Consider the following 24,031-nt stretch of genomic DNA (forward strand, 5'->3'; position numbering starts at 1 on the left):
GAGAGTGTGGTGCTGGAAAAGCACAGCAAGTCAGGCAGCATCCGAGGAGCAGGAGAATCAACGTTTCGAGCATAAGCCCTTCATCAGGAATGAGGCTTGTGGGTTGGGGCTGAGAGAAAAATGGGAGGGGGATAGGGTTGGGAGGAGGTAAATGGGAAAACGATAGGTGGAGGAAGCTGAGGGAGAAGGTGATAGGTTAGAGGGAGAGAGTGATGGACGGGTCCGGAGGGCAGTGCCAAGCTGGAGACTTGGGATTGGGATAATGTGGGGGGAGGGGAAATCAGGAAGCTGGTGAAATCCACATTTATCCTTGTAATTGCAATGTCCCAAGGCGGAATATAAGGTGTTCCTCCTCCAGGTGTTGGGTGGTATCAGTTTGGCAGTGGAGGAGTCTCAGGACCTGCATGTACTTGACAGAGTGGGAGGGGGAGTTGAAGTGTTTTGCCACAGGACGATGGGTTTGGTAAGTGCAGGTGTCACAAAGATGTTCTCTGAAACGATCTGTAAGAAAGCGTCCTATCTCCCCGATGTAGAGGAAACCACACTGGGTGCAACAGATGCAATAGATGACATTGGTAGAGGTGCAGGTGAATTTCTCACCGATGTGAAAGGATCCCTTTTGGCCTTGGATGGAGGTGAGGGTAGTGGTGTGGGCGCAGGGTTTGCACTTCCTATGGTGGCAGGGAAAGGTGCCAGGAGTCGGGTGTGGGCTGGTGGGGGATGTGGACCTGACGAGGGAGTCGTGGAGGGAATGGTCTTTTCGGAATGCTGATAGGGGTGGGGCGGGAAATATGTCTCTGGTGGTGGGGTCCATTTGGAGGTGGCAGAAGTGCCAGAGGATGATGCGTTCTATACGGAGGTTAGTGGGGTGGAAGGTGAGGATCAGGGGCGTTCTGTCCTTGTCGCATTGGTGGGATGGAGCATGAAGTGGAGGAGATGCGCTGGAGGGCATTGTCAACCACGTGGGAATGGAAGTTGCGATCGTGGAAGAAGGAGGCCATCTGGGACGTTCTGAGGTAGAATTGGTCATCCTGGTGATGGAGGCAGAGGAATTGGGAATAAGGGATGGCATTTTTACAGGAGGTAGGGTGGGAGGAGGTGTAGTCTAGGTAGCTGTGGGAGTTGGTGGTTAGTCGGTCACTAGAGACAGTAATGGAGAGGTCCAGGAAGGGGAGGGAGGTTGCTGAGTTGGTCCAGGTGAATTTGAGGTCGGGGTGGAAGGTGTTGATAGAGTTGATAAATTGTTCAACCTCCTCATAGGAGCACGCGGCTTCACCGAGACTAACCTTGGTAACCAGTCTACCAGGCAGAAACTCATCACATGCCTTGCTGAAGTGTACATAGACGACATCCACTTCTCTGCCTTCATTAATCTTCTTTGTCACTTCTTCAAAAAAAAACTCAGTTAAGTTAGTGAGACACAATTTCCCATTCACAAAGCCATGTTGACTATCCCTAATTAGTCCTTGCCTTTCCAAATACATATAAATCCTGTCCCTCAGAATCCCCTACAACATCTTACCCACCACACACATCGGGCTCACTGCTCGATAGTTTCCTGGCTTTTCTTTACCACATTTCTTAAGTAATAGCATGATGTTAGCCAATCTCCAGTCTTTCAGCACTTCACCTGTGTCTACTGATGGTACAAATACCTCTGCAGGGGTCTCAGCAATGACTTCGTGAACTTCCCACAAAGTTGTGGAGTACACCTGATCAAGTCTCAGAACTTAGCCATCTTTGTGTTTCAAGATCTCTCAAAAACCTCCTCTGTAATGTGGACACTTTTCAAGACATCACTATTTATCACCCCAAGCTTCACTCTCTAGCTTCCATATCTATACAGTAAAAAAAAAACCGACGCAAAATACTTGTTTAGTATCTCGCCCATCACCTGTAGTTCCATACATAGACAAGTCTTGTTAATCTTTAGTGGACCCTATTCTCCCCCTAGTTGCTCTTTTGTCCTTAATGTATTTGTAGAATCTGTTTGGGTTCTCCATAACTCTTTTTGCCAAAGCTTTCTCATGTCCCCTTTTTGCCGTCCTGATTTCACCCTTGAGTACACTCCCACTACCATTATACACCTGTAGGGAGTTGTCATCAAGTCAAAAAGATATTCTGCCCATCTCACAAATGAATAATGTGGTCTATGAATTTCAGCTCTGGTGTGATGCCAAATATGACTCAAGGCTGGCAAATCACATCATATGACATATCCCTTTAGCTGCTCAAAACAAGTGAGATATTGACTGTACCCAACCAAACGGCACCTTTTAAAAACTCAAGACAGTGTCAAACTTTAGATATGATTCCACAATTGGACATCATTTACTATGTAATCCTGGATGTACAAAGTATTACGCTAACAACAAATTCAGACGTTAAGTTGGACAGGCAGTATGGTACATTTTCATGTACTGAAAGCTACACATTAATACACTGGGCCATGCTGTTTATAGATAGAAAGGACATGAACACACCCAGCATCTGTTTAATTGTAGCAAAAGAGGTGACAGCTATCTGCTGGTTCACTTCTCAGGGCAATGGCTCACCAATCAGAGTCAACCTGCCTTGTTAAAATTTAAACCAAAATTGACAGTTAACTGTCAGTTATGTGTGACTGGTGCATCACAATGCCTCTATTGATCAGAGTCCATTTGCCAACCAAACACCACTGTCCCCTCATACAGTGTGAATATTGCTTTATCATCTTATTGCAAATTGTAATGATGAGGCAAATGAAAAGCCTCAAAATGAATTTACTTTTTCAGTGTTCCTATAATTATAAAATTATTCACAAGGGAGAATTCTTTTGATTCTTTCCCTCATACTAATAAAATGAGCACATTTTCTGAAAACCAGGATGTACGGTATTTTAGTTTTGATCTTGTACACAAAATAATTTGATAATGATACTGTGATATTAATAAAGCTTTCTTACAACTTACTTCACACATCTCTCACTGTTGTTTGCGCAATGTGAGTAAATTGAGATTCTATCCCGTGAGTGTTTTGAAAATAATTTTAAAAATAAATTGTGGTGTAAATCTGTAATATATCCATAAAGGTTTTTACATAGAAGAACTACATGCAGAAATGATCATTTGTGGAGAGTACAGCAGTGCTTCTGATTTAATTGAAACTGGTTGAAACTTCTACTTTCCTTTAACTTGAACACTGAATCATTAATTGCAGAATTGCAAGCACAGCTCTTGTTTCTTTCAAAAAAAAGAAATTATTTCTGCCCTGACAACTGGTCTTCCAGTCTGCGGAAAATGTCATGAAGATAAAAATACAGCCAAGTGCCCAAAGACACACACATCATCAAATGGACAGTTACTAAGATGCTGCTGACTGGTGCGGAAAAAAAAAGTTCACTTTAATGCAGCCAAGAAAACGATATTGGTGCAGGAATGAGGTTGCTGCCCTCTAATGGAGGGTTGAGTTCTTAGGTCTGTGATAGGGCTGGATTTGAATTCATAGAATCATAAAAGCCCTATAGTGTGGAAGCAGGCCATTCGGCTCATTGAGTCCACACTGACTATCTGAAGAGCAACCCACCTGGATCCACCCCATTCCTGTAATTCTACATTTCCCAGGGCTATTCACTTCGCCTGCACATCCCTGGACACTATGGGCAATTTAGCATGACCAATCCATGTAATCTGCACAACTTCGGACTGTGGGAGGAAACTGGAGCACCTGGAGGAAACCCACGCGGGCACAGGGAGAATGTATAAACTGCACACAGTCGCCTGAGCTTGGAATTGAACTGGGTCCCAGCGACTTGAGGCAGCAGTGCTAACCACTGAATCACCTTGCCAACCCACAGGGTGGTTGATTACCACAGCTTTAGATACTCTGTTGGTGAGTATGGTATGAAGTTGTCAACTTGACTAGTTGCATATTTTGTCTTTGTTTTAAATTGGTTTGTATTACTTTAGGTTGGCTTGATATAAGTTGAAAGCCCAGATCCTGATGTCTTTATACATCTTTCCTTGCTTTCAGAGACAATGAGTAGAATTTTGTAGGGGTCTGAGTGATGTGGACTATGATGAGATATGTAGCAGAAATGGGCAGCAATTATGGCAAGACACATCTTTGCATCAGAAGCTACTTGTCCCATTTTTATGCTTTTCATCAGCAGGATAGCGAGATTCTTCTTAGCCAGTGGCAAGTTGCAAATTGATAGTCATTATTCCTTTTTGAACAACTTGTTAAAGTTAAACTTGCCTGATTAATATTTAGCTTTCTACCTTACCAAACTCTTCAAACAAGCTATACATCAGGATCCTCTGCAAGTTATGCTGAGGAGCTGAATGATGGACGGCTTTACCATCAGTCTTCACTCTTTCTGCCCTATTTAAGCTGCTTTCCTCCTGGAATGAGAGAGACAGGTATTGATAGTGATGAAAGTGGGTGGTACAGCTCATATTGGTGCAACTGGGAAGGTGTCCTGAGCTCATGAGGTGGCCATGCAGGGTTAGTGCTGTCAGAGTTCAGGCTGGGTGACAGTGATGGGGAAGATACTGCAAACAGCAGTGGGAGTGGTAGAGCATGGGAGATGAGTACAGTATCAGAGAGAGTGAGATATCAAAGAGACAATGATGGCACTTACAACTGAGAACGGAGAAGGACCTTCTTGCTGCATTGTTGTGTATTCCTCCAGATGGCTGAGACAGCTTTCATCTGGCAAACAATGATTTGATATCCTGACCTTCGCTGCTGGTCTTGGGAAGGAGAAAGGCCCACATCAGCAGCATCTCATCCAGCAGGATTTTCAGGACCCTACCGGCAAACCAGGCCACTGAATTCCCCCTGTCTGTAGTGCCTGGGGGAACAACGTCGGGAACCATACAGTGCAGCTCCACACTGATGGTGCTATCAAATGAGGGTGCAACACAAGGAGTGCCAGTAATTCTACAATATCCATTGAGTGGCAGGTTTTCCAAGAACAGCTGCATAGTAAGATGGGGCAGAAATCAGTGTTAGAGATGCGCTCAGACATTGTAGGCAATTGTTGAGGTGGATTTGGTAAAATATATCAAGAAAATGTACTAGGCTTCATGGAAAGAAACCCTCCAAAAAAGCTTGATGCAATTCAAATTTACCCAAAGCAATGTAAGGTTTGTGTTTCTGAGGGCAGTGGTATGCTATCTAAGTAGCCTGTCCATACAACAGGTGAGGAGTAGGGAAAACTGCTTTCACTCTAATTCATTATGGCCTCATAAAGATGGGACATGAAATTCTGACATGTGTAGTAACAAAATGCAGCCAAATCCTGACTTTTGGATTCTTTCTCATGCATTAGAGTCATAAAGAGAACGTTGTACAGCATGGAAACAGAACCTTTGATCAACTCGCCCATGTTGACCAGATATCCTAAATTAATTCAGTCCCATTTACCAGCATTTAGCCCCTATCCCTCTAAACCCTTCCTATTAATTTATCCAACCAGATGCCTTTAAATGTTGTAATTTTACCAGCCTCCACCACGTCCTCCAGTTCACTTCCATACATGCACCACTCTCTCCAAGAAATAATTTGCCCCTAGGTCCCTTTTAAATTGCCTTAAATATATAGCTTCTAGTTTTGGACCTCTCCAGCCTAAGAAAAGACCTTGGCTATGCACCCTATCCCTGCCCCTCATGATTTTGTAAACCTCTATAATGTCACGCCTCAGCCTCCGACCCTCCAGGGAAAATAGCCCCAGCCTACTCAGCCTCCCTTAAATCCTGCAACCCCAGCAACATCCTTGTAAATCTTTCCTGAACCCTTTAAGGTTTCACAGTTTCCTTCCGATAGCAGGGAGACCAGAATTGCATGCAGTATTCCAAATGTGGCCTAACCAATGTCCTGTACAGCTGCAACATGATATCCCAACCCCCATACTCAATATGCTGACCAATAAAGGCAAGTGGACCAAATGCCGCCTTCACCACCCTGTCTACCTACAACTCCACCTTCAAGGAACTATGTACCTGCAACACCTGCCAAGAACATACCATCAAGTGTATAAATACTGCCCTGATTTGCCTTACCAAAATGATAGTCGCATTGGGAAAGGCTACAACAGAACACAATTCTTACAGAAAATAACAGCATCAAAAATGAAATGACAATAGAAAATGCTGATAAATGAGCATTTTTGTGAAGTCTGCCTGATCTGAAAAGAGAAAAGACAGACCTTGAAGCAGAATCAGATTTTCGAAAGTCTGTTTGAGGTCAAAGCCTTGAACTTATGTTGATGCAAAATAGTTCAAGAACTGTGATGTGTGAAAATTGGGACTGCTTATTCCAAATTTCCACCTAATAACATCTGTGACAGTGTTTAGATAGTTTTAATCTACTTGTTCACATGTGATGACACACCTGGAGCAAGTGAAATATGAACCCAACACTTCTAGCCAGAGACAGGCACTACGAAAAGCCCCATGCATCAGTATTTGTGATTGGCACTGAGAACTCTTTGGTCATTGTGACAATATTCTCTGGACTTTGTTTGAATATGTGCAGAGGGAAAATATTATAAGCTGGCTTGAATCTCCTGACTGAGTTTCCAAAGCACCAAAGCTAAGTTAGGAAAAAGCAAATGAAGAGCTATCAATGCCAGCATCAGCCGATCTTGATGCAAGTGAATCTAACTTGTAACCTGCAGAAGTTTTACACAGTGATGGCTGTGTTTCGCAGAGCTTGAGCATAGAAAGACCAATGGAACATTTTTGCTTTCGTTTACATAAACCTCAGCACAAGCACATTGCTTCTCTTCTGTTTTCAGAGGCAGTGCAGAATGGAGAAAAGAGTGAAGTAAAATTTTGTGAGGCTGCACTCTGTAAAATGTAACACTTTGCAAAGTGTTTACAGGCTGGATGGATCTTCTGATGATCTCTGAGCAGTCAGATGAGTATATTCCTGAAAAAGACTCTCATGGTAACTTTATTCCTGGAGTCCTGCAACCAAAGTCATCTGCTCAAACAGCTCTATCTTTACCACCAGAAAGATTTCAATGCAAGGAGCTTACATAATGTAATTCAAGATATTACCTATCTTGTCAGATTATTGACAGCATTCTCAAGGAACTGACAGAAATAATTCAATTTGGAATGACAACAATATGATAAAACGATTTAATTTTATCATGTAGCAGGTTTTCCGAAACAAATATGGATGCTATGCATATATCATTGCAAGCTCCTCCTATTAACCATTCCAGGGGAATGATGTGATTTGATGTTCCAGAATAATTTTGTAAATAGATGGGGTTTAATTTGCCGAATATTCAATTACTCCAAAGATTTCTATTTTACATAAACTACAGTAGTCCCTCCATTCCCATGGGGAATATGTTCCAAGTTCTGCCCGGAACTGCGGACAGGAGCAAACCCGTTCATTTAAATGGGAAACGTACCTTCCTGGCAGCCTCCTGGTCCCTGGTTCTGGAACGTTCCCTATAATATGTTCAGTCCGCAGTAAACCGCGGGTAACTGAAACTAGGAAACCAGATCCGTGGATATGGGGGTTGCCCTGTAAAAATGCAAGCAACCAGCAACTAAGCCCTGTGGCGTTCGGGAGTAACAGTGTTCCAGTCACATTAATATCCATCAAAAATTACCCTTTACTTCCTGCCACTGTCAATTTTCAAGTTAATTTACCACTCTTTCTTGAACGTCAAGGTCTTTTACTTTGTTTACCAGCCTACCAAATGAACCTTGTCAAATGAACTGCTAAAATACAGGTAGATGACATTTACTGCACTAGCCTCCTCAATCTTTCTTGTTATCTCATCAAAGGACGTGTGCGTGTCTCAGGAGTTTCATTTTGGGTAGTCAGGATTATTCTGTGGAAGGTGTAGGAAAATTGTAGATCTCCATATATGTATGCTGGGAGTATGAAAAAGAAGTTGAAAATATTGAAACACTCAGCATTTGTGAAGAAGGAAACAGATAAGGTTTAAGTTCAATGATCCTTTGCTTCTCCAATTTTCTGCCCAAAGAAAGGACTCCTCATGAAGTATACTTGTATTGATGTCTGCATTATTACAGCATAAAGTCATAGAGATGTACAGCATGGAAACACACCCTTTGGTCCAACTCGTCCATGCCGACCAGATATCCTAATTTAATCTAGTCTCATTTGCCGGCACATGATCTATATCCCTCAAAACCCCTCCTGTTCATATAACCATCCAGATGCCTTTTAAGTGTTGTAATTGTACCAGCCTCCACCACTTCCTCGGGCAGCTCATTCCATGTAGCCACCACCCTTTGTGTGAAGAAGTTGCCCCGTATGTCTTTTTCAAATCTCTCCCCTCTCACCTTAAACCTATGTCCTCTAGTTCACGACTCCCCCACCCCATGGAAAAAACCTTATCTATTTACCCTATCCATGCACCTAATTATTTTATAAACTCTAAAAGGTCACTCCTCAGCCTCCGACACTCCAGGGAAAACAGGCCCAGCTTATTCAGCCTTTTCCTCTAATTCAAACCCTCCAACCCTGGCAACATCCTTGTAAATCTTTTTTGAACTCTTTCAAGTTTCTCAACATCATTTCAATAGGAGGGAGACCGTAATTGCACACAATATTCCAAAAGTGGTCTAACCAGTATCCTGTACAGCAGCAACATGACCTCTCAGCTCCTATACTCAATGTTCTGACTAATAACGGAAAGCATACCAATCGCTGCTTTCACTATCCTGTCTTCCTGCAATTCCACTTTCAAGGAACTATGAACCAGCACTCCAAGGTCTCTTTGTTCAGCAACACTCCCGAGGACCTTACCATTAATTGTACAAATCCTGCCCTGATCTGTCTTTTCAAAATGCAGCACCTCACATTTATCTAAATTAAACTCGATCTACCACTCCTCTGCCCATTGGCCCATCTGATCAAAATCCTATTGTACTCTGAGGTAACCTTCTTCGCTGTCCACAACATCACCAATTTTGATGTAATCTGCAAACTTACTAAGCATCTCACTGAATTGTCCATAATGAATAAATGAAACAAGACGCTGCCAGAAGGCCATTTACAAAAGACCATGATATTTAGCGTGGTTCAGTTTGTACTCCCAACTGTCCATAGGTACATGAGAGTATAAAGCCAGCTTGATTTGCTTTTCTCCCATCCACCTTCCCCCTAAATCACTAGTGCAGCCATACTGACCTGCTGTAACAATCACAGAGCTGAGCTCAGGTATTTTAAAAGAGATTAGCAAGTCAATTTAACCCCTTATGTCTTGTGGCTCAGTGGTATTGACAATTGTGATTTTATCCATGAGATATGAAAGCCCACCTACTGTATGTCTGCCCTCTTCTAAAATATCTCAGAAAACCAAAAGAACTGTAGATGCCGGAAGTAAGCAACAAAATTGTGAAATTGATGGAAAAACTCAGTAGGTGTGGCAGCATCTGTGGAGAAAAATTAATGCTTCAGTTTCAGTGACCTCATTCAGAACTGGACATATCTGAAAATATCTCCTTGGTTTTACTTCTTCTGATATCTCCAAAGTTCTCCAGTCGCAGTTTCCACCCTCTGCTCTACCATCAGTGACTTCTTTCTACCTATCCCTCAAATTCTCTTCACTTCTGATATCTCTCACCATTTTTAAAACTCTCCATTTTTAAATAGTTTATGTTACGATGCCCTTTACCTATTTGTCTAATCAATCTGTTCAGAGGTGGTATTACACACTTCTATAGCAGGTGGGACTTGACCCCCTATCCACCGCCGTTAGTTTTCACTTTGTTCACATTTCACATCAAGCTTCAATTACTTTGAAATGTTTTGCTATGTTGCTGGTACTGCACAAATGTAAGTTGTCATTATGACCTACATGTTCTTGGATTTAAGCTGTGGAAAGCCAACTTACCCAAGTGGTAAAACTCCAAAGTTTAGCATTGTAGCAGGCAGCTACAAAGGCCAATGATGATCCTTGAACCAAATTAAAATATTTATTGTAGTGTGTGGATGTAAAATGTTGTTTGCAACAAAAAATGAAGATTGCAATGGAAACTGAACCAGCAGCTCAGCTAGGGTTATAAACACTAAGAAGTTAAGAAGTGTTATTTTTGTGATAACACTCCTGAGATTCATTTGGGACTAATGGAAGTTGAAAAGAATTGGACCAAATATAAAGGCAGAATAATTTGTCCTAGTGAATAGGTGAAAAATTGGATTCTTGTGGCAGAGCAATTTTGAGATACTATAATATTAAACAGTTCTTCAGTGGGTTAATAATTAAATGAACAATTAAAAATATGATAAATGTACAAATATTTCACTATTATTTGAACATCCTTTTGCTGCTAGCTAAACTTTTGGGTAGAGCTAACTGCATTAATTTCTGTTTGAATAGAACTATTAATCTCAGTAAATGATTATTGGATGTAAAAATGAATATTCTCATTACTCATTAATAATGAATATTCAAATAATCAATTTTTATGTGCCAGAGAAAGTAGAAAGCTGTACAGCTGGAGAATGTGTGTTGGCTGCAGTTCTTTTCAGGGAATTGCACCATGATGGCTTATCAATCAGAACATATAAAAGACCGTAAGGTGATTGGTGTCCCAGGTCTTATTTGAACTTGGAACTTCATCCAGAAATGGTTAGGTTGGGGCTTATTCTGCAATCCTTCCTGTTGGGATTTTGTAATATTGCTGACAAGAAAATCAGAGTGAGCAGTTGCATGGAAGTAAAATAGAGAAAGATAATATGTAGCTGAACAATGCTGTAAAGGTTATTTGGCACTTTCTAGAATCAGGTTCTAAAATATTATTTGCTGAGACTCTGCTTCAGAAAAGATTTATCAGAATGTTGATGGGAATGGAGGGTTTGAGGCTGGATAGGCTGAGACTGTTTTCGCTATAGCATAGTAGGTTGAGGGGTGACCTTATAGAGGTTTATAAAATCATAAATGATATGGATTATGTGAATGGCAGGTGTCTTTTCACTAGGGTGGGGGATTTCAAGACTGGGGGCATATTTTTAAGATGAGAGGAGAAAGGTTTAAAAAGAACAAGGGGCAACATTTTTACACAGAGAATAGTTCATATGTGGAATGAACTCCCAAAGGAGGTGGTGAAAGCAGATCGTCACAGCATCTAAAAGGCATTTCGATAAGTACCTGAATAGAAAAGGTTTGGAGAAATGTTGACCAAGTACAGACAGGTGGCACTAGTTTAGTTTGGGATGATATTTGGCATGGATTGGTTGGACCGAAGGGTCTGTTTCCATGCTGTATGACACTGTGACTCTAAAATAAACTATTTCAAGCATGTACGCTGTACTTTGTGTAATTTTGGCAGTTATTAGTTTGGTCACTCGATGGGACAACTTTTTATTCATTTGTATAGAAATTCTTTTATTGCGCACATAAATTTCTGGTCCTATAAATATGGAGAATATTAGCATTGAGCAATGAAATATTTCAATTCCTGACACCCAGTGTCTGCATTTTACAGTCCCTTGTCAGACATGGCATTGTTTATATTCAGACTGAGTTCACATTTATCTGTTCCAAATATATTCATCAGTTGTAACCATGGAAAACATGCCCTCTTTTAACAGTGAAATTGTTTCATGTTTTCCAAGTCAGTCTCTATGAATGACATTGTGTTCGGGCTTTTGGCTAATATCGTCAAAAATATTGCAATTGCATTAAAGTAATCTGCATTACTTTTTTCTGTGTACCAAGTATCTTGTTGCTCCCATGAATTCTTGATGTCAAAACTGAGAATCTATTCAGGTCATATTCCTAACTGAAAAAAAATCTCAAAAGAACTGTCAATGCTGTAAATCAGAAACAAAAAACAGAAGTTTCTGGAAAAGCTTGGCCGGTCTGGCAGCACCTATGAAGAGAAATCAAAATTAACATTTAAGGTACGGTGACCCTTCCTCAGAATCTATGGTAGCTTGGAAAATGTCAGTTTATATGCAGAAGATAGGATGGGGAGGAGGGAAAAGAGTAACAGAGAGGTAGATATAGAGTCCAAAGAAAGAGAAGAATAGTTGGACAGACAAAGCAGTCAATAATAATCTGGCTGGGACGATTGGGAGGCTGTTCATCGTGTAGATTGGAAATGAATTATGTGGCTTCCAACACTGAGTTAATCTTGTTGTTGAGTGACTTTTCCACTGGTCACTTAGCTCACCTGCCATCAACTTTTGTAAGTTCCTTTTGTTCAGTTCAATCGAGAGATGTTCCACTTTACAGGCAGAGAACATAAGAACTAGGAGCAGGACTAAGCAATTCAGCCCCTTGCGCCTGATCCACCATTTAACACAATCATAGCTGATCTTCCCTCACCCTCAACTCCACTCTCCTCCCCACTCTCCATAACCCTCCAACCCATTACTAAATAAAAATCTTGTCTATCTCCTTGATAAATTTATTCAAAGTCCCGTCATCCACCATTTCTAAGTAGTGAATTCCACAGATTCAAGACCTTTGAAAGAAGGAATTTCGCCTCATCTATGTTTTAAATCTGCTATGTCTTATCCTAAAACTATGACCTCTTGTTCTAGATTGCCCACATAAGGAAATATCTCTCTACATCCACTTTGTTAAGTCCCTTCAGTACCTTATACAATTAGATCTCTTCTCATTCTTCTAACCTCCAGAGGTTATCGGCCTAAACTGCTCAATGTCTCTTCATAAGACAAACCCCTCATCTCTGGAATTATTCTAGTGAACCTCCTCTGAACTGCCTCCAATGCAACGGTACCCCTCGTTAAGTTAGGGGAACAAAATTGTACACAGTATTCCAAGTGCTGTCTCACTAATGCCTTGTACAGTTGCAGTAGCACTTCCCTACTTTCATACTCTATTCCTTTAGAAATAAATGCCATAATTCCATTTCCTTCCTTATTATCTGCTGTACCTGAATGCTAGTTTTCTATGATGCATGCATGATGACACTCAGATCCCTCTGCACCAAAGCACCCGTGTGTTTCCCACCATTGGGAGAATAGGTTGCCTTTCTATTCCTCTGACCAAAATGAATAATCTCACATTTATCCACGTTAAACTTCATCTGCCAAATTTTGGTCGATTCACCTAACTTATCCATATTCATTTTCAGATTGATTATTTCTTCATTGCAATTTACTTTCCTAACTATTTTACTGTCATTTGCAAATTTGGTTATAGTAGTTCCTATCCCCACACCCAATCCTTTACCACAGATTGTAAATAGTTTGGGCCGGAAGACAGATCCCTATGGTACCCACTAGTTAGAGCTTGCCAACCAGAAAAAGAGCCATTTATCCTAACTCTCTGCTTTCTTTTAGTAACTAATCCTTGGTCCAAGCTAAAACATTATCCCTAATCCCATGTGATCTTGTGTATTAATCTTTTTGTGTGGCACCTTATCAAATACCTTTTGAGAAATCCAGATATACTACATGTATAGTACCCCTATTTTCCACCTTGCTAGTTGCATCTTTGGAGAAATATAGCAAATTAGTCAAAAACAATTTCCCTTCTATAAAATCATTCTGACTCTGATGGATTGTGTTTTGACTTTCCTACTGTCCTATTATTATATCCTTCATAATGATTTTGAACAATTTCCCAACAACAAACTAACTGGTCTGTAGTTTCCTGCTTTTTGCCTCTTTCCTTTTTGAATATGGATGGTACATTGGCATTTTTCCAATCCACTGATTTTTCCACTGTCCTCACCCTTCCTTTCTAGAATATATTTTAGTTGGTAGTAACTGACTAGCTCCTTAAACATCTGTCACTGCTCATCAACTGGCCTACCTTTTAGTCTTACTTCCAAGCCCATTAGAGTCAGACCTATCCTCATGCCTATATAATTACCTTTGCTTAACTCCAGAACACTCGTGGAAGAATCCAGTTTCTCACCTCCAACTGAATTTGAAATTCTAGCATGCTATGATGCTTCTCCCCTTGGTGCTTCTTTACTGTGAGATCATTAATTAATCCTCCCTCATTATACAATAACAAATCCAAAATAGCCTGCTCCCTAGTTGGTTCCACAATTATACTCCAAGAAACAATCCCTGGTGCATTCAACGAACTCTCCTTGAGGCTAGCTTTGCCAATTTGATTAATCCAATTTATATGCGCATTTAAATCATCCATGATTATTGCTGCACCTTTCTTACAAGCCATCAGTATTTCCTGCTTTATATTGTACTATTGTATGGGGATGTGTGGTGCTGGAAAAGCACAGCAGGTCAGGCAGCATCTGAGGAGCAGGAGAATCGACGTTTTGGGCATAAGCACTTTATCAGGAAGGGTTTATGCCTGAAACGTCGATTGTCCTGCTCCTCAGATGCTGCCTGACCTGCTGTGCTTTTCCAGCACCACACTCTCGACTCTGATCTCTAGAATCTGCAGTTCTCACTTTCTCCTACTGTTTGGGTATCTCTGGATTGCTCATACCAGGGACGATTTTCCCTAGCTAGTTTTTATTTCTACCCAGACTGATTCTACATCTTGATCTCCAGTGTTGATATCATTTCTTGCTGGAGCACTGATCACTTCCTTTCCTAAAATCTCCCTTTCTTCCCTGCCTTACCTTCCAAAACACTAATTATCCTTGAATATTCAATTCCCGGCAACCACATCTAAATACTCACCACCAAATCATACACATTTGTGCTTATTTATGCTGTTAATTCATTAATTTCATTCTGAATGTTTTGTGCATTCAGATACAAAGCCTATGCTTCTTGATGAAGTGCAAATCCATTGCTAAGTGGGCATTTGTACTGCATTCATAGAGTCATAGAAATGTACAGCATGGAAACAGACCCTTCAGTCCAACCTGTCCATGCCGACCAGATATCCCAACCCAATCTAGTCCCACCTGCCACCACCCGGCCCATATCCCTTCAAACCCTTCTTATTCATATGCCCATCCAAATGCCTTTTAAATGTTGCAATTGTACCAGCCTCTACCACTTCCTCTGGCAGCTCATTCCATACACGTACTACCCTCTGTGTGAAAAAGTTGCCCTTAGATCCATCTCATATCTCTCCCCTCTCACCCTAAACCTATGCCCTCTAGTTCTGGACTCCCCGACCCCAGAGAAAAGACTTTGTCTATTTATTCTACCTATACCCCTCATAATTTTGTAAACCTCTATGAGGTCACCCCTCAGCCTCCGACGCTCCAGGGAAACAGTCCCAGCCTGTTCAGCCTCTCTCCATAGCTCAAATCCTCCAACCCTGGCAACATCCTTGTAAATCTTTTCTGAACCCTTTCAAGTCAGATTGTTCAGAATTATAGACAACAAGGACAAGAAAATTCCCGAATATTATGGTCTCCTAGTTATATCTTGACCATCTTGTCTTATGATTCTTCTGGCAATTGGGGGCATATGTCAAGGAAATAAGTAAAATATTGATTTACATCCATCCATATGAGACTTGGTATCTGATAAATTTTCTTGATCTGGTCAAAAGTGTTGCAGGTCCTATAGTTTCACAAAAGCCAATTCCCTAATTGTTTGTTAATGGTGTTAGAATTTCTTTATATTTGATGAGAACAATATTAGTATCCGTTTAATATCTGACCATTCACTGACAATTAATGTAAAAATGAATGAATTGTATTTTCCAAACCTTGATAAAAATTTATTAAAGATTAACTGCACAGGATCACTCATGTTTGAACAATGCATTCTCTTCCTAAAGCCAATAAAGTGGCATCAATTTAAAAAAGGACAAAAGCAGTTCATAGTGTTGTCCACGCATCGGGTTTAATGAGTGGATAACTTACTGATTTTAAAGTAATGATGTACACTTAAGTGCACTCACAGTTGTTGGAATCTTAATGATTTTCAATGTCAATGTTATGCTATTAAGTGTACATTGGGAAGGTGATTTGCAATTAGGAGTTAACTGACCATCTGCCTGGACTCCAATTAAAGTTAAGTCTCTGTACTGAAAAATGCATTCCTTATTTCTTTTGTGCTGAGGAGCATTTTATATCCATCATCACTATTGTAAAACAGGGCAGGCAAGTCAATTCATTAGTGAGCAGGTTGAGTGCTATTCCTTCTGGACAATTCTATTAACAAATGCATTGATAATGTGGACTTTCACTGACTTATATTCATAACCTTTTTAGATATTTCAAACTCCACAGCATTCACAAGATGAATTATTGTGGTTAGGAGAAAAATACTATGATCCGATCAGTCCCATTTTCTATTGAAAAATGATAACAAGGAGTTTCCAAAATGGGAGTGTGTTTAAAAATAGTGTAATACAAATTAATCAAATGGCACTCTATTAATCTACAAAATGTGGGGTAATTTGGTAGAATTTGACAGTCACAGCCAGTTTCTTATCAAAGCCGTAAAGACAGAGTGTCAGTAATTCAGAAAGTCATTCTTGCCAGATTTTTAGCAGCTTACCTCAGAAATCTTTGTAGTATGTGGGCATCACTGACTGGACGGCATTTATTTCCCATCCCTAATTGCCCAGAAGATGGTTCAGAGTCAATTACATTGCTGTGGATCTGGAGGCACATGTTGGGCAGACCAGATCAGGACAGAAGTTAACTTCCTTAGTGAACCTTAGTGATAGGGTTTTCCTGACAATCAGAAATTGTTTCATAGTCATCATTAGACTTTTAATTCCAGATACTTCATTGAATTCAGATTCCACGATCTGCCATGGTGGGATTTGAACCTGGGTCCCCAGAAGCTCTCAATTCTGAGGAAAGGTCACCGGACCCGAAACATTCACTTTGATTTCTCTTCATAGGTGCAGCCAGACTTGCTGAGCTTTTCCAGCAACCTCTTTTTTTTTCCCCAGAAGTTTACCTGGGTCTTTGGATTATTAGTCTCAGTCTCTGGATTAATAGTCTTGCAATAATAGCACTAGGCCATCACTTCCCCAAATTACTGCAGCAAAAGATCCCTTCATTCTTCAGGTAAATAAATCAAAATTGACAAGGGTGGGAAAAGAAGCTGAGAGAAAATTATCTCATAGCCAGATCAAAATATGACTGTAAGTTTAAAAGAGTTCAATACATTTGGTTGGTATGTTTTACATTGGTTCAGCCCTACCTTATAAATATGTATTATGTCAGCATTTGTACTCTTTGGATATACTATACATTTGTTTTTCTTCCTTTTGTCTGTCATCCAATTTCAAGTGCATTAATCTTCAAACTATCTTCAAATACATTTTTTGCAGCATATATCATTTGTCAATGGCAAGTACCCAGCACCTCATGTAAAGGATTTATCACCCTGTAGTTCTTCAGTGGGATGAACTAACTGTGTTGCTTTCTTTTCTTTTAGCTCACCTCATTACGCCTGTCCTGAAGTCATCAGGGTAAGCAAACCAAGGAAGAACTTAATGGCTGTTTCTTAATTTGAATGCAAACCATCATAAAGATAGTAATAGCTTGTTCAGGCAAATATTGGAAAACAAATGTTTTCATATATTACCATCTAAATACCTTGTGTAATGAAGCATAAAAATATGTAATGTTGTTTAAAAATACTCAAAACCAAGGAAACAAACAAGGATAAAAAAAAATTGAGATTCATTACAATAATGAGTTTGTTTCAGACACTGCACACAATTCATTCAGGATTTTGTTCTGTGCTGGAAATATGTTTTGGACAATGGTATAAAATCAGATCCAACTAATTTGTCCCTTTCTCACCTTTGGGGTTGTATTCCTCACTGCTTCTCCTGAGACTGCTACTCTTTGTTTTTCACTGCCTTTTTACAACAAGCCCTGTAGCTTTTCCTCCTGCCTTCTATGATTTACATGAAAATTATGCATAGTCCAGACATTAGAAAAGGCATTAACTCCTCTCATGCTACTGCAACTATGACATCCTTCATTGTTATTCCTACTCCCTGAGCAGTAATATAAATGAAATATCATCCTTCTACCTGGTTAAGAATGGAGATCCATACCTACTGAGAAATCCGTATTTGGTGAAACATCAACAAACGTCTTTGGATTTTAACTGTTCAATACCATCAGCTGAGGCTAGGGGACGTAAACTAGCTGGGGAAAGCAATGCCAACTGTTATCCTTATAGAAATGCCATTGGAGGTTCCCACTGTTCTAATGACTAAAATCCTGTAACTGAGAAGTAGATTAGAACTGGTGCCTTCTAGCATGACATAGCAACTAGAGAGCCAGCTTTGTAAGTAAAACACCTTTTCTGAGACGCCACATGTTGCCTTTTATTCTGACTGTGCTGAATTCTGCTGGCAGCAGTGCAGTTTCTGTGGTTGAGCAGGTTCAAACCAACAAATTGAAAGACAGAACCTCATCTTCTCAACAACAATGCAGTTTCTTTACCATTGCAACCAGAGCTCTTGTTGCAAAATGCACTTGTGGATTGCCAAGTAGCAAAAGGCGTATAAAGAAAAACTGCTTCATAAAGATCGTGGCGATGGTGAGGCAGTACCAGTGATGCAGAATAATGACAAGTATTAACAACAAGTAATACATTATGAAGCAAAATACTGCAGATACCAGAAATTCTAAAGGATGGTAACATGCAACAGGTCAGACAGCAGCAGTGAAGGGAGACACAAATGTTCATGTTACAGTTTGATGAGCATTTGACAGTCTATAAAGCTAAACTATATAAGTTATGTGTGCATATATTTTTCATTTTATGAATGTTTAATGTATAGATCTATTACATATAGGATGTCATCTATAGGGTTACAATGCAAAATAGGGACAGCAACTCCCACTAATGTGTTCAGTTTACTGCCATCTGAGAGGATAAAGTCACAAGTGATCAAACAGCAGTCCCATGAGCTAAATATTTTATTAATTACCCAATTTCTACCATTGCTATACTGCTGGGATGGGAACATTATTGTTCTTCAACCTCTTGAAACATATTCTATTAGGATACAGGCTTCTGACAGACATTAATCATACACATACAGCCCAAATGCAGTTTTAATTCAGATTTCACTTAACATGCAATTATTTGCAATAAGAGAGGAGTTGAAGGATGGTCGAACTATTTTTCTATGGACCAGCTATATAAATGTGGTCTGGTCACCATTTTACAGACCAAAAAGTTACTTGCTGCCAGCCATATCTCCACACACCCCTTAGCTCTAACTCCCACACTGCTTGAACAACAGCTCTATAAACAACACCTAAAATGAGTATCAGGTAACTTGTTTTTAATAACGTGCAATTCTTCAACAATCATTGGCCTTTACAACATTTCATTTCATTTCAATTCAAAGCTGTAAATGAAGCTGTAATCTGACAAGAATCCACTATGATGATATTGGATTATAAAGCCAGTCATGCAGTAATAATCTTGTAATGATAACCATCCTGTCAAGAAAAAGGGTGAAATAATCAGCATTTGTTTTTTTTCTTAAAAACTACAAAGTTTTTTTTTCAAATGTTTAAATGTTTGAGATGTAAATGCTATGAAAATGTCCTTTGACAGCTACCTTTGATAGGTCAAATGAGTTTATTTCCTTTTCATTTATTTCTAATTTTGACTACCTCATACAGCATCTTACCTCTCCCAAGTATGTCCCAGAACCATGCCTGTGAGTGTAGATAACCTCTCCAGGAGGGTACCGTACCTTTTCAAAAAATTGCAGTTAGTTTAGATCTTCTCCAACCACATCAAAGGTTCATATGTTTTCAATATCCCTTTAATGAAAATCAGATTGAGTTAAGTTAGTTCCACGTACAGTTGCTTCTGTGTTCGCAGGTATTCCAATTGCAGTCCACCTTTGCTTCCCCTACCATCATCAAAATGGCAGGGGCCAGGTTTTGGTAATGATTTCATGAAGTTCAGCATCATTTGCAACTTCTCATCCACACACAGCAAGACCTAGACAAGATCCAGGATTGGGCTGATAAGGCGCAAGGAATATTTGCATTGTACAAATGCCAGGCACTGAACATCTCAACCAAGTGAGAATCTAACCACCTCCTGTGGATGTTTAGTGGTATTGTCATTGCTGAGTCCCCCACTATCAACTCTGAGAGTTGCCATTGACCAGAAACTCAGACTAGCCAAATAAATCTTATGGCAGTGACAGCAGGTCAGTCCGGGAGTTCTGTGGTGAGTAACTGACCTCAGTCTCCCCAATTCCTCGCCATAATCCACAAAGTATATATTAGAAGTGTGATTAAATACTTTCTATTTGCCCATATGGATGTAACTGTAACAGCACTCAAGAAAATAGCAGCTAATAAACTTGAAAGACCCTACACCGACAACAAGCAAAACTAATGTCATATACAAAATACCATGCAAGGACTGTACAAACATGACATTGGACAAACAGGCAGAAAACTAGCGACTAGGATACATGAACACCAACTAGCCACAAAAAGACATGACCCTCTCTCACTAGTATGCTTACAAACAGATGAGGAAGGACACCATTTCAACTGGGACAACACAACCATCCTAGGACAAGCCAAAACAAAGAAACGCACAAGAATTCCCAGAAGCATGGCATTCCAATGGGAACTCTATCAACAAACACATCGAGTTAGACCCCATTAACCACCCCCGAGAAAATGAACAGGAAGTGACTTATCCACAGGAAATGACATCACCAACCCAAAGAAACACAAACATATAAATAGAAAGCAGGAATTATCAGCAGTGCTTTGCCTGAGGCCCACTGATATTACCTAATAGGGTGAGGAAACATCTGAAAATGAACTTTCCAGCACAGTGAGCAAACCTACATCCAGAACCTCATATCCTGAGCTACACATCTTCTCAAAGCTCGCTAGCACTCAAGAAGCTTAAAGTCATCGAAGACAAAGCAGCCTGCCTAATTGTCACCCCACATTAAACCTCCACTCACATGGTCATCAATGCACAATGACAGCTGTGCATACCATCGACAAGGTACGCAGCAGCAACTCATCATGACTCCTTTTGATAGAACCTTCTAAACTTATGACTTCTATAACCTAAAAGACCAGGGTAGCAGATGCATAGGAATACCTCTACCTGCAAGATACCCTCCAAGCCATATATCAACCTGATTCAGAACTGTATTGCCTTTCATTTATTTTTGCTGGATCAAAATCCTGCAAGTCCCTTACAATACTGTAACTATACCTAGGCCATTTGGACTGCAGCTTCCCAAGAATATGTCTAACCACCGCCTTCTCAAAAGCAATTAGGGTTGGGCAATAAATGCTGACTTAACCAGCCATGTCCCTTGAATGAAATAAACAAAAAATTTGAGCCTGGAGTTCTCTCTGTAATGCTGACTAGATGTATACATCATGACAAACAAATTCAATTACTGGAAAAAACAATATTTTTGGTATTTAAGAGAAGCTCACACCTAGTAGAAAGATATCCAAGGCTCATAGAGTAATAGAGATGTACAGCATGGAAACAGACCCTTTGGTCCAACCCATCCATGCCGACCAGATATCCCAATCCAAACTAGTCCCAACTACCAAATCCCGGCCCGTATCTCTCCAAACCCTTCCAATTCTTATACCCATCCAAATACCTTTTAAATGTTGCATCTGTACGAGCCTCCACCATTTCCTCTGGCAGCTCATTCCATACACGTACTACCCTCTGCGTGAAAAAGCTGTCCCTTATGTCTCTTTTATAGGTCACACTTAAACTATTCCCTTATCTGTTTCTCTGCTGTGACCTTTCCTAAACCGATTCCTCCAAGGTTAGTTGTGAATTTCACTGTTTGTTAATTTTCCTAACCGCACTTCTATGTCCAGCGATACATGAATTCAAACAGCAAAGGCAGTAACTACGCAGGTTCACTGCTGTGTCAGTTAGCAGTGTGGGTTTCTTTCTTTTTCTCTCTCTCTCCTGCACTGACCTGACCATGTGCTGCCTTTGTCTGTTTCTCTCCTTTTTAGAAGTGCTGTTGTTTTGACTCTTTTTTTCCAAAGTACCAAAATAATGCAACAGCATATAAAACAGTAATTGCTGCCCCTAGAATTCAAGGAAATCCCCTCCAACACCTAAAACGCCTCAAAAAAGGAGCAGCCTGTTATAGCTAGAAATTTTTCCCGTCCTCCATCTTAGATTACCCAGAATCCAATGTTGCTCCTTAGCTTTTCTTTCTTGTGCATCAAACTGTCTGTTCAAAACTCTCTATTTACAAAACGGGCCATACTGTTATTTGTTCAGAGATGTTGGGGAGTTATCAACATTGAGAGACAAGTTGGCAGTGTTAGGAAACAGATATTTTTTATGTTTTTTTAATTCTAATTTCTTGAACTGTTTTAAAAGAAATTATCCTGACTGAAAGCTGCTCAGAACTTTCTGATTCTTTTAATGAATTTTAAGATAATAGTATAAAGCACATTAAAAATTGTAACATGCCGTTCTTAAACATGCCGTGCCTGATATGCATGAATGATTGATTGTGAAATGAGCCGAAACTTAAATTTTAAAGTTTGGTGAAGTAATATACTAGTATGAATTGCCAATCCCTTGAGCTCATAATGTCTATGCTGATGTAAAGCTAATCTAAGCTGTAATCTAATAGGAAGGGCAGGATATTTAAACGTAACATGACATTGGCAAAATGGATGCAATATTAGGTTTATTTTTATTTAACTTATATATGTGTGCAAGGATGATAGTCTGAGCCATATACTGTATGTATTTTGTTACACACATGTTACAGTAAGTACTATTTCCAATCTAACTGAAGTAACGCTTGACTAAAGAAAACATTACACACGGTGCTAGGGAAAAAGAACGCCTTGAGGGTTCAAAGGCATAATCTATTTGGTTGGAGTTAAGTGACATTAAAAGACCTATTACTGTATTTTAATGGCCACCAGATAGTGAGGAGGAGATGTAGATGCACATTAGCTATGAATTTATGAGAGGTTTGAGAATATTAGAATCGTAATAATGAGACACTTAAATGACCCCAGCATTAATTGTGTTACTTATTGCGATAGGGGCAGAGAAGGGGTGGAATTTCTGAAAAGGGCTCAGAAAAATTCTTATGGTGTGCATGTTTCCTTTTCAACAAGAAAGAAAACATGCAAGAATTACATAAGCATCTTGACAGCCACCAGGATAGGATGCTGAAAATGTGTTGCTGGAAAAGCGCAGCAGGTCAGGGAGCATCCAGGGAACAGGAGAATCTACGTTTCGGGCATAAGCCCTTCTTCAGGTTCCTGAAGAAGGGCTTATGCCCGAAACGTCGATTCTCCTGTTCCCTGGATGCTGCCTGACCTGCTGCGCTTTTCCAGCAACACATTTTCAGCTCTGATCTCCAGCATCTGCAGACCTCACTTTCTCCACCAGGATAGGATGGTCCACCCAACCCTTCAGCTTGGAGGTCCTACTCCAGCAGATGACACAGTTCTGTCATATTCTCCCACGGCATCATCAATCCACAGCAGCAATGCATCTTTCATCTGAAAACAATGGCATTGAGGCAGTAGACCGAATCTGTCCTTCCGAAGTCATTTTGATTTAGACCCCTTACCCTAGCTCTTCCCCACCTTTAGTTAGCATTGCCCTTGCTGGGCTTTGCCTGTAAATTATTCAATTGGAAACACTGGCAACTTACTGGTGGTGGTTAATAGATTTAAAAAATGGGTGATTTCATGGTGGAAATGAAAACTGCTTGGGTGTAAAAGCACATCTGGATTTAAACAGAAGTTAAATATTGCCATGTGGACATAACTTGAGTAATTGGAAACATGAGTTATTTCCTCATGGTGGATAATAAGTGAAAAGTCCCGCAGATGAATTGGTGGTGGAGAGAAAAGCCATTCGGTTGTGTGTGAAAGCACTTCCGGATATAATAAAACGTCTCTGAGCCGCCTGGGCCTTCTGCACTTGCTTCTCATCCCAGAGGACCATCAGCGGTGATATTTTCATCTGGAAGCTGATCAATAGCTGCTGCAAGTTACTGTTAGTACTGGGCTTAATGCTACAACTGGTCCACCTTTGTTTCTCTGCCTTTGTTACTGTGCAGCCTGCGGGGATGATGATCCATACTGTGGCTGGATCCCCTGGTCATTGTTCCAATGAACCTGTG

At 40.2% G+C, this 24,031-nt stretch overlaps 1 protein-coding gene across 1 annotated transcript in view; it reads left to right on the top strand.

Annotated features, from left to right (window-relative positions):
* The window catches only part of LOC122557836 (serine/threonine-protein kinase BRSK2-like), a 966,919-nt gene that overhangs the window by 795,994 nt on the left and 146,894 nt on the right, over positions 1–24,031 (top strand). The window contains 1 exon segment of the mRNA XM_087996588.1: positions 17,296–17,329. Within this exon segment, the coding sequence (XP_087852714.1) occupies positions 17,296–17,329 (34 nt within the window).

The sequence above is a fragment of the Chiloscyllium plagiosum genome, unplaced genomic scaffold, assembly GCF_037043375.1.
Source record: "Chiloscyllium plagiosum isolate Xiang-an unplaced genomic scaffold, Cpla_swu_hap1 HiC_scaffold_18, whole genome shotgun sequence".
Lineage (NCBI taxonomy): Eukaryota > Metazoa > Chordata > Chondrichthyes > Orectolobiformes > Hemiscylliidae > Chiloscyllium > Chiloscyllium plagiosum.